Consider the following 10915-nt stretch of genomic DNA (forward strand, 5'->3'; position numbering starts at 1 on the left):
AACAATCCCAAGCTACCACTGCAGACTTCAGGCCACCGGCAGCATGGACCCCACTGCCCGGAGACCGCTGAACGCCCCCTCAAGGTTCACGTTGGGACAGACCAAGGGAGGTAGCGCCAACCACGCCCCTAGGGCGAGACCCCAGGAAGGCTAGGCAGACCAGACCAAAGCATCCTGTGTATGTGTGCGTATGTATCATATGGAGTCATTAAAAATGGAGCGAAGCTGAGCAATGGTGGGTCCCATGCCTGCCCAGATCCCCCCCCAGAACTGAGTGTCCAAGGTGCGGTTAAAATTGAAGGGTGACCAAGCCAGAGGAATGCTGCGGACAAAGGGGGGATCCGCAAGGAAACCCCTCACCCCCCGGCACAACCAGTTGCAGATATCCCCGCCTTTGTTTCCGTGCTTGCTGTTTGGGAGCTCCTACTGGTTTAACATCCACTATCCACCCGCGCTGGCTTCAACCCTGGAGTTTATGCAGAGCTATGTCCTATTAATAGACTATATCAGTGTTGCGATGCGTCCCCAGGATGCCGAGAGGACGAGAAGGTGTAGGTAAAAGCTTAGCTTTATTTCCGACAAAAGCGATTGCAGCACTGACATACAACACCACAAAAAAGTCAATGCACCAACAAAAGGAACACTTTTACTAACAGGAGCGTGTAGGAGAGAAAGAAAGTGATAGAACACAGGAAATAGTACAAAATAAGAGCGTGAAAGCAGGAACTAAGGCAGACAAAGTGAAACACGGGGCGGGGTACACCCTGGACTGGTGGCCAGCCAATCACAGGGCACATATAGACAAACAACCATTCACACTCACATTCATACCTATGGACAATTTGGAGTGGCTAATTAACCTAGCATGTTTTTGGAATGTGGGAGGAAACCGGAGTACCCGGAGAAAACCCACGCATGCACGGGGAGAACATGCAAACTCCACTTTGTCCATTGTCCATAGGTATGAATGTGAGTGTGAATGGTTGTTTGTCTATATGTGCCCTGTGATTGGCTGGCCACCAGTCCAGGGTGTACCCCGCCTCTCGCCCCAAGACAGCTGGGATAGGCTCCAGCACCCCCGCGACCCTCGTGAGGATAAGCGGTAGAAAATGAATGAATGAATAAAATTAATACATTTCTGTAGAGACTAGAAATACATGTTTTTGTGTATTTCAGATATTCAATATCAATTTAATATGATTTGAGCATATGATTTAAAAAATGTTTCGAATGTAATGTATACATTAAAATAGAAAGCTGTTTATATGGCGGTAAAGTAAGTTTGTAAATACTGCATAATTTAGTACATAAATATTTGAGTTTAATTTGCAAAATATATCAGTAATATATATTCATATCATATCAGTATTTTTAGCTTTTATTGCAGAAAAACAATGTTGTTTGCTCGGTTTTTTTCCGTAGTGTTTAATAGTGTTTCATGTAAAATTAACAATTAACAATTTTCTGCAAATATTACATGAATAAAACGTGAAATAACAAAATACCCATATCGATTTAACAAAAAAAAAATTCAAATTTGACAAGATTCAAATGTATTCTTTCTGTAAATTGTAACAGTTTTAAAGTGTAAAATGTACAGTTTAGCCTGCACTGTTTACATTTCTACTGCAATTTTTACAGGATTACAGCTGCCAGTTTTTTTTCGTTAAAACTACGGAATTTATTTTACAGTATACTCTTCACAGATGTGGAGCTATTGAAGGTACATCTCACACAACTGAATGTATTCATGATTATTATAAATATTCCCCCAAATTATTATAAAGCACAATAATAAAAAAAAAATAACCGACATAACAAATTACGTCATTTAGCGACTTCTTGTACAACCTATAGCTACTTTTTTTTTACTGAGGAGTGTGGCGACATTTAATTAACGCAATAAGGAGAAGAAGAAGAAAAAAACATTTGTAGACAGTCCCTTCGCCGCTGAGATTTTCAATTTCAGTCAGTCAGTCGGCTGGTTTCGATCAAAGCTGGGTTGTAGCTGTTTGTCTGTCGCCACGGTTGGAAAAGGGTATGATTTGCTATGGAACAAACATTTGTTTGGAATATAATATAATATTTTTCTAACTTTACCCAGTTGATCACAATTGCCTGTGACATTTCGTGAAATGATGAAGAACACCTACACTGACTCAAAACAATAATAACGATACAGTCTCACATTGAAATATACGTATTGGACAATAATTGATATCAAAGAATGTAACTTGTCACACATTTGTGGGCACTTACTGTTCTTTTATTTGCAATATTCTGTCACACCTTGTCTCGAGATGCTTGAATTGATTGACATGTGTGAAACTGTCATTTGTGGTATTTGAAAACATGTTCATATTTCTGGCATTTCCACCTCAGATTGTGGCCAAGCCGTGCGCTCTTCTGGAGTGTCCACTACGCACTGGATCCCGGCGATGAGTACCCGTCCATGCCGCCTTTGCTCATCCCTCCCGGGAGGAGTATGTATGCCACTTGAGGCTGCAGACCGGCGGCAGACCAGGCTCCACAGTTACACGGCACCACGTAGGGGCTGCCGGGTGAAACTTGGGTGTGCTGTCCGAGGCAAGCCAGCCCCCCGACCCCTCCGGTGTGGTATCCGAAGGCGTGTCGAGCTGCAGCGCTCAGAGGGTGCTGGAACTCCGTCATCCGCTGGACAGCTCCGGTGCTGATCTCCAGCAGCGACGTAGCGGTAGAAGGCGCCTGCAGGAAAGGTACGCTTTTATCCCCTTTCAGAAGAAAGGAGTCCGCGGAGAATCCCTTCAAGTGCTCCACTGGAGGCAGCGGGAAGACGAGGCGCTCCCTCTGGAGAAGAGTCTTGGGCTTGCGCCTGGGTCTGTACTTGTAGTCCGGGTGTTCCCTCATATGCTGAGCCCGCAGTCTCTTCGCCTCGTCGATGTAAGGACGCTTCTCCGCATCGGTGAGTAGCTTCCACTCGGCTCCGAGCCTCTTACTGATTTCAGAGTTGTGCATCTTTGGATTGTCCTCAGCCATCTTTCGTCTTTGGCCCCTGGACCAAACCATGAAGGCGTTCATGGGTCTCTTGATGTGCTCGAAAGATTTGGCCATTTGGAAATCCGGGAAGGCATTCATGAAGCAAAAATAATACAAGCCACTTTTACGGAAAAGTACATGCGGCAATAAATGTTTGCTGTTGTTTGGAATTGGGAAATGGGAAAAGAGAGCTTGGAAGATGCCAAGCATGTCAACCACTCATCTCCTCAGCACTGTCACAGTGGGCCAAGCGAAGAAGGGGAAAAAGAGGAGCACTGTAATCCCTTCAACTCTAAAATGACTCCAACATTTCTGTGACTCCCTCTCTCCCAACATTTAAGCCTTCCAATATTTCTCATGAGACATTAGGAGACCACTCCAAACTTTTTCCAACGCTTTCTGGGGACCACCTTGTTAAACTTCAGGAGGTCTGGAAGATCTGCAGGGTTCGTATCTCCATTTGGGCTTCTCTATGTTTTCCCCAGTGTGTGTTTTTTCTCCCGATATTCCGGCATCCACCCACATTCCAAGAAATATGCATGTTAGGTTAACTGGAGACTCTATTTGTCCGTAGATATGAATGTGAGTGTGAATGGTTGTCTACAATATACGTACTATAATTGGCGTGGACACCGCCTCTTGGCATACGTCAACTGGGATAGGCTCCATGAATCAATTTATTTTCAATATTTATATTTAGTATTTATTTTTCACATCTAGATTTATTATGTATATTTTTTTACATTTATATTTATATTTTACATGTATATTTAATATTTATTTTTTATATTTAACATATTTGCCAAATATATTGATATTTAATTTGATATCTAACATTTATATTTACTAAATTAGATTCAGATTAAAATTGAATCTTAAATCTTAAACATGTATATTTAGTAAATGATTAACTTTAAATATAAATCTGAAATATGAATGTTAAATATAAATGTAAAGAAAAAATGTAGAATCTAAATGCTAAATATAAATGTTGACCTAAATCTAATTGCCAAATCTAAACGTTAAATCTAAATATTAAAAAAAAAATTAAAAATATTAAAAAATATCAAAATTTTAATTCTAAGTATAAATACAAATGTTAAAAATAAATGTTCCATTTAAATGTTAAATTCATTCATTTTCTACTGCTTATGCTCACAAGGGTTGTGGGGGTGCTGGAGCCTATCCCAGCTGTCCTCGGCCGAGAGGCGGGGTACACCCTGGACTGGTGGCCAGCCAATCACAGGGCACATATAGACAAACAACCATTCACACTCACATTCATACCAATTTGGACAATTTGGAGTGGCTAATTAACCTAGCATGTTTTTGGAATGTGGGAGGAAACCGGAGTACCCGGAGAAAACCCACGCATGCACGGGGAGAACATGCAAACTCCACTTTGTCCATTGTCCATAGGTATGAATGTGAGTGTGAATGGTTGTTTGTCTATATGTGCCCTGTGATTGGCTGGCCACCAGTCCAGGGTGTACCCTGTACAGCTGGGATAGGCTCCAGCACCCCCGCGACCCAAACAAAGGACCCAGAAAACCCACCCATGCACCGGGAGAACATGGAAACTCCACACAGGGACACACAGTTGGAGATTCAGACCCAGACCTTACCGATCTCCTGACTGCGTGGCCAACATGTTTGAGTCTAACTGTCAGGAATTCAAAAATATAAATATATATGAAAGTGGATGCAGGATGTGTTTGTCTACCCACCTTAGGGGTGATGAACACGCAGGATGAGGTCTTTATTTCATTTGCTTCCTACAATCCCAAGTAAATGTTTGTAGAAGCTCCAGTGGTGCAGCACACAGCAGCAGTATGCGATAAGACATTTTCTGGCAGAAGGTCTGGAGGGATAAAGAGACAAGCGGTGGGGGTAACAGCCGATCCATGGCTTCATAGCTGTGTTGTTATCACATCCATACAATGACCACTTCCGTAAGCTTGATGACTACCGTCTAGAACAGGGGTGGGCAAACTTTTGACTCGCGGGCCGCATTAATTTAACAAAATTGACGGGGGGGGGGATTATGTAGTATTTTACACGTAACAGTCCATTTTTACACCTATATTTTTACACATATTTTACATGTAAAAGTGTCATGCAATCTGCTATATGTGCACTTTGAAATCATTTATTTGATGTAAAGTGTGTTTCTCAATGTATTATTATTATTATTATTATTTTTATTAGAATTATTATTATTATTAGTTATATTAATGTTATTATATTATTATTATTATTTTGTTATATTAACCCTTGTATTATGTTACGGGTCAATTTGACCCGTTTCAGTTTTTGTGTTGACCAAAGTACTGGTTATCCTTTCTTTTTCTTCATGAAATTTTGTGACTTTTCCTCATCTAGGGTCATGAACACAAAAACTGAAACGGGTCAAATTGATCCGTAACATAATACAAGGTTAACTAGCATGATTTGTTAACCCTTGTATTATGTTACGGGTCAATTAGACCCGTTTCAGTTTTTGTGTTGACCAAAGTACTGGTTATCCTTTCTTTTTCTTCATGACATTTTGTGACTTTTCCTCATCTAGGGTCATTAACACAAAAACTGAAACAGGTCAAATTGACCCGTAACATAATGCAAGGGTTAACTACCATGATGCTAGCATGATTTGTTAACAAATCATGCTAGTTAACCTTGTTAACCTTAACTGAAACGGGTCAAATTGACCCGCAACATAATACAAGGGTTAATAATATTACTAGCATTATTATATTAATATTATTAACAACAATATTAATATAATAGTAGTATTATTATCATTATTTGTATTACTATTATTGTGCTTGTGCTCTTTTTTCCAGGAGTATTTTGTAATATTGCTACCATGATTATATTAATATTATTAACAACAATATTAATATAATAGTAGTATTATTATCATTATTGACAACATTATTATTATTATTATTATTATTATTATTATTATTATTATTATTATTATTATTATTATTATTATTATTATTATTATTATTATTATTATTATTATTATTATTATTATTATTATTATGTGCTTGTGTCCCTTTTTACAGGAGCATTTTGTAACAGACCACATCAAATAACGAAATTGATAAAGCAGCTACCTCAACCATCAAAAAATTGGCCCAAGCCACGATGCCGGGTTGTATGTTGAGTTCAAATGAAATATTTGGAAAAAACAGGCGGGCCATATTGAAACACTTGGCGGGCCGGATGTGGCCCCCGGGCCGTAGTTTGCCCACCCCTGGTCTAGAAGAAAAACTAATCTGCTTTGTTGTAACTTATTTCTCCCCATTCTTGTGGACACAAAAAGTATGTGTTTTTGTGTACTTGTCTGTGTTTGGTGTGACGTCTAAGAAAGGGCAGGAGGGATGAAATGGATGAAATGGATGAAATGGATGAAATGGGTGAAATGGGTAATAAGAAAAAGCGCCAGCAGCACAAAATGGCTGTGGTTAATCCGGTTATCCCTGTGGCTCTACAGATACCGGCCTTCTCCTTGGGAAGTCTATCTTTACTTCTTATGTCAAAACTGTCCTCCATGCACTCAGGTGGATTAAGGAGTCACAGAGTGGAAAGACATGGACAGGTACACAAGAGAAAACTGAAAGATGACACAGAACGGCTGTTTCTGGATGAGGAGAGTGTCGACTTTTGACAGGAACTGCCGTTTGTTTTTCTTCACTGGTTGCCAACCACTTGGGGAGGCTACATACTGGGAAAAATACAGTACTCTCATTATGTACTCCCCCATAGGCGCTGAGTTTGGAATTGTCATAGCTAAACCCTGAATATAAGACGTCTTTCTCACATTTGTTCCTTTATCTGGGTCAATACAGATACAGTCTGGGGTGGAATTTAAAGTACGTACATATTACTGTTTTAGTCTCAATTCACATGCTTAAAACTATATCAAAATTGGTCATCTATCATTATTGTCTTGACTGCCCCCCCGCCCCCCTTGACATGCAATGGACTACTCTATGACTACTATTACTGCGCATGTCCAGATGGATTCAGGAAGATAGAAATACAATAGAAATACAAACTTGTTGGCGTGGATTGAAGTCACTTTTGCACTCCTGTTATTCTTTGTTTACATTACATCGCGCAGGCTACGGTATCACATGCAGGCACTTAGCACAGACGGTCGCCGCTAGCATAGCAAGCTACGGAACTGGGGAAAACGAGTGGGGAAGAAAGACAAAGAAGCTGAAAACTTACCACTTCCACTCGAAATGAGAGGCAAACCTTTTTTTTCCCGCTCAATCTCAACCGTGGCATGCTGGATCAGCTCTGCTGGCTCCGTCGCCAGACTCCATCCATCTAATGACCAGAATACTACAAATAACTTTTCATTCCGCTTATCCTCATGAGAGTCGCAGGGGTGCTGGAGCCTATCCCAGCTGACTTTGGGCGAAAGGTGGGCTCCACCCTGGACTGGTGGCCAGCCAATCACAGGGCACATATAGACAAACAACCATTCACACTCACATTCATACCTATGGACAATTTGGAGTGGCTAATTAACCTAGCATGTTTTTGGAATGTGGGAGGAAACCGGAGTACCCGGAGAAAACCCACGCATGCACAGGGAGAACATGCAAACACCACACAGAGATGGCCGAGCGGGGAATCGAACCCGGGCCTGTGTGGCCTGTACGCTAACCACTGTGCAGGCAGTGCATGCATCCATCTATTTTCTCTACCACTTGTCATGCATGCAATGCATTATCTTGCACAATCTTGACTGAATGTTAAGCTGCTGTGTGATGAGTTTCGTGCAATGCCCGAGGGTGGAATCGAACTTCGGCCTCCTAGCTGTGAGGCCTGCACGCGAACCACTTGGGTGCCGTGCACCCTCAACCAACATTTTGATGCATAATAAATGAAGAAATCAACCTTCTTCACGATCCCTTCCACAGCCATTAGTAGAGTGGTGGTTCAAATACGTACAGTCGCTGACTTTTATGCATCGGGTGTTCAACTGAAAACTACGCTGAACTCAATTTTCCTCGTACTTTAATGACGCAACATTGACAGTGCTTTAACAATGTCATTATATGGAAAGTTCCTTCACTTTCACTTGATATTTTTCTTTTTTCAGATCCTAATATAATCAAATCCCAAAAAGTGCATTCTTGGCTAACAAGAGTTTTTGACACTTCTAAGTGGGTCCATCAGGGAATATTTCAAGAGGAAAATCCCAAAGATTTTCAGTGCTCTCGGGAGGGATTTCACTAACCCTTGTACTTATGCTCATGATACATGGGAAAAGTAAAGCTCTTTTAATAGCTTCCCCTCTGACACTTTGACAGTGGAATATGCTGGAGGGGGTTGAAGCGTCTTTGCCCATCATAAGACCTCATCCTGGCCTCTGGCGTTGGGGGATAAACCCGAGGGCTACGTTTCTGTAGCCTATTTGTAATACAACCAAGTCAGCAGTCAGTACGATACATGTACAAGCAGGCATTTGTGGGTGACTTTGTGCCACCGCTGCAGGAGATTTAAAAATGAGTAAATGAAGCGGAAGTGAAAGGTACCGGCTAAGCACTTGGGGTGACAAAGTTGAAGGTTCGCTTGAAATTGTGACCTCGACATTTGAATGGGTTTGTATCTTCATTCTACTGTACGTGACAGTCAATATTTCTGCACTCATGTCAGTTGTTTTGTGATTGGTTGCTGAATGAATCACCTTATTAAATAAAGCGGCCTTGCAGACGTAAGCCAGCAAATTTGTAGGGAAAAGCATGAGACAGTGAGGCAAATCCATGGAGGTCTACAAAGCCAAGCTTGAAGGAGTTGATCGTTGTTGTTTATAGCTTGTACAGACTCAATTTTTCGGGTTTGGCATAGAAGTAAACATTAGGGGGGCTTTATGACAGGAGGGTGCAACTTTTTGTCCACACATCAGGAACACATTTATCGCAACACACATGAGCATGAGTCTTGTTTATGTCTACAATATTGGGTAATATGAGTTTAATGATGGCTATAGGGGTGTTAGTTCATGTCTCAAGGGCTCTAATAATGTTAAAAGCCCTTGATCGTCAAATCGTCAAATGAAAATATTTGATTCTGTTGACCAAAACCAATCCAATGGAGGTCAATACAAGCCAATTCGGTCAGTATATGTATGGATAATAAAGGTCTGTGTTAGAAGATACAAAGCAAATTGTTGTTCAAGCTGATGCAAGGTCCAACGCCCGTTCGGACTGGTGGTCTGACGTCGACAGAAGCGGTTGTTGACGTAACTGAAACCGTTTCAATGTGTGATTTATCACGGGAGAATGGCCCGTGATAAAAGATTTTGGGCAGTTTGTTGACATCGTTTTCCTCTATTTGTACATATTTTTATTTGGATTCTTTTGTTTACATGTGATTTTGTAGCAACAGGAGTACAGTGGAACCTCAATTTTTGTCATGAATTTGTTCCAAAAGGTCCATTCAAAACATGAATGTTTGAAAGCCGTGACAATTTTTCCCATAGGAAATAATGAAAATTCAATTAATCCGTGCCAGACACCCCAAAGTATTAACAATATACATTTTAGAGACAATAATTATAATTTTACATACATGCATGTGAAATCATTATAAATGACAAATGGATGAAACTTAATATTGATGCGAAGTTTCCGTACATCCTGGTGAGATTGAATTCAATAGTGTTTCTCACCTTTATAAAAGTGCTAGCACTCGTAGCTTTCTTTGGCCCCTTGGTGGGTTATTTAGCAGTGACACTGCAAAGAAAAAAAAATCCACGGACAGTGAGTACTTTGTTTGGACACTCTGATTTAGCAAAATTATACAATACGAGGCAAAACTGGAACACAAAAAACAAGCCAAATTTTGTACATTTTTGACGAAATACGAATCATCAAAGAACTGTGGCGTTTGACTGCATTGTGTATGATTCTGAGCTGAACTTTGGACAACACTTTCTCATGGAGAAATGATTCATTACCACTGATCATTATTGATAGTTATGACAAAAACACAGTCATGACTCATTATCCTCCAGCAGGAATCCCCAGCATCCATTAATTAAGAATGACACATTATCAGCATCTTCACTAGATCTTTTAGGAATCCCTTTAGAGTACTAAAGACATTTGAAAAAAATCTATTTCAAGTCACATCTGAAGTCATCATATGAAGCCACCCTACAAATGACAGACCCCTCACCGCATCCATAAGGAGCTTATGGAAATAATGTTTCCCCCCTTGTGCTGAAGATATGCTAGCTGCAAAGGAAATAGACCAGTATTTACTAAGTTATCTCATGGCTCTTATGAAGGCTGGAGGGAGAGGAACACAGACCGACAGGCAGAAAGGCTTTAAGGGGACATACTGTATTTACCAGTCTACAGATGCTTGGCCTCCAGCGAGATTGTGCACAGAATCAAATGCTGGTTCTTTAATGAAAACTTGTAATGCTTTGCAGAACTCCAAACTGTACTTCAATGACATGTAACATCATATATAAATTAGAAATTTAGAAAAAAAAGTACAGTATTCACAGACAACCCCGAAAAGACAATCCCTGTAAAAAAAATGCATACTATATGTGCCTGACTTTAACCAATTAAGCCATATAAGTACAGTATATACAATATATGAGGCATTTTACAGTGGTTGTCATCTTATTTTTTTCAGTTACAGGTCATTAAAATAACATTTCTTAATTAAAATGCTTTGACGCTGTATCACTAATTACATTGAAATGTTGTTACATTTAGACTTTGTATTTCAATGTTGGTCTGAAAAAAATGGGCTCGTCCGGGATTTGAACCCGGGACCTCTCGCACCCAAAGCGAGAATCATACCCCTAGACCAACGAGCCGCCTTTCGAACTTGAACAACATTTTTATTTCAAATA

At 40.4% G+C, this 10915-nt stretch overlaps 1 protein-coding gene and 1 non-coding gene across 2 annotated transcripts; both read right to left on the reverse strand.

Moving 5' to 3' along the window:
- Window positions 1-1996: 1996 nt before the first annotated feature.
- On the reverse strand, window positions 1997-3129 carry LOC131125456 (transcription factor Sox-14-like). Its single transcript, XM_058067044.1, has one exon. The coding sequence runs from the start codon at window positions 3112-3114 to the stop codon at window positions 2419-2421; it is 696 nt and encodes a 231-aa protein (XP_057923027.1). The 5' UTR covers window positions 3115-3129; the 3' UTR covers window positions 1997-2418.
- Window positions 3130-10807: 7678 nt separating this feature from the next.
- On the reverse strand, window positions 10808-10879 carry trnap-ugg (transfer RNA proline (anticodon UGG)). The gene has a single exon. It is a non-coding gene; the product is annotated as a tRNA-Pro (tRNA).
- Window positions 10880-10915: the final 36 nt, after the last annotated feature.

This window comes from Doryrhamphus excisus, chromosome 3 (genome assembly GCF_030265055.1).
Source record: "Doryrhamphus excisus isolate RoL2022-K1 chromosome 3, RoL_Dexc_1.0, whole genome shotgun sequence".
NCBI classification, from domain to species: Eukaryota; Metazoa; Chordata; class Actinopteri; order Syngnathiformes; family Syngnathidae; genus Doryrhamphus; species Doryrhamphus excisus.

Coding starts and splice junctions, on each gene's coding strand:
- LOC131125456 (XM_058067044.1), bottom strand. CDS start 3,114: ATGAATGCCTTCCCGGATTTCCAAATGGCCAAATCTTTCGAGCACATC.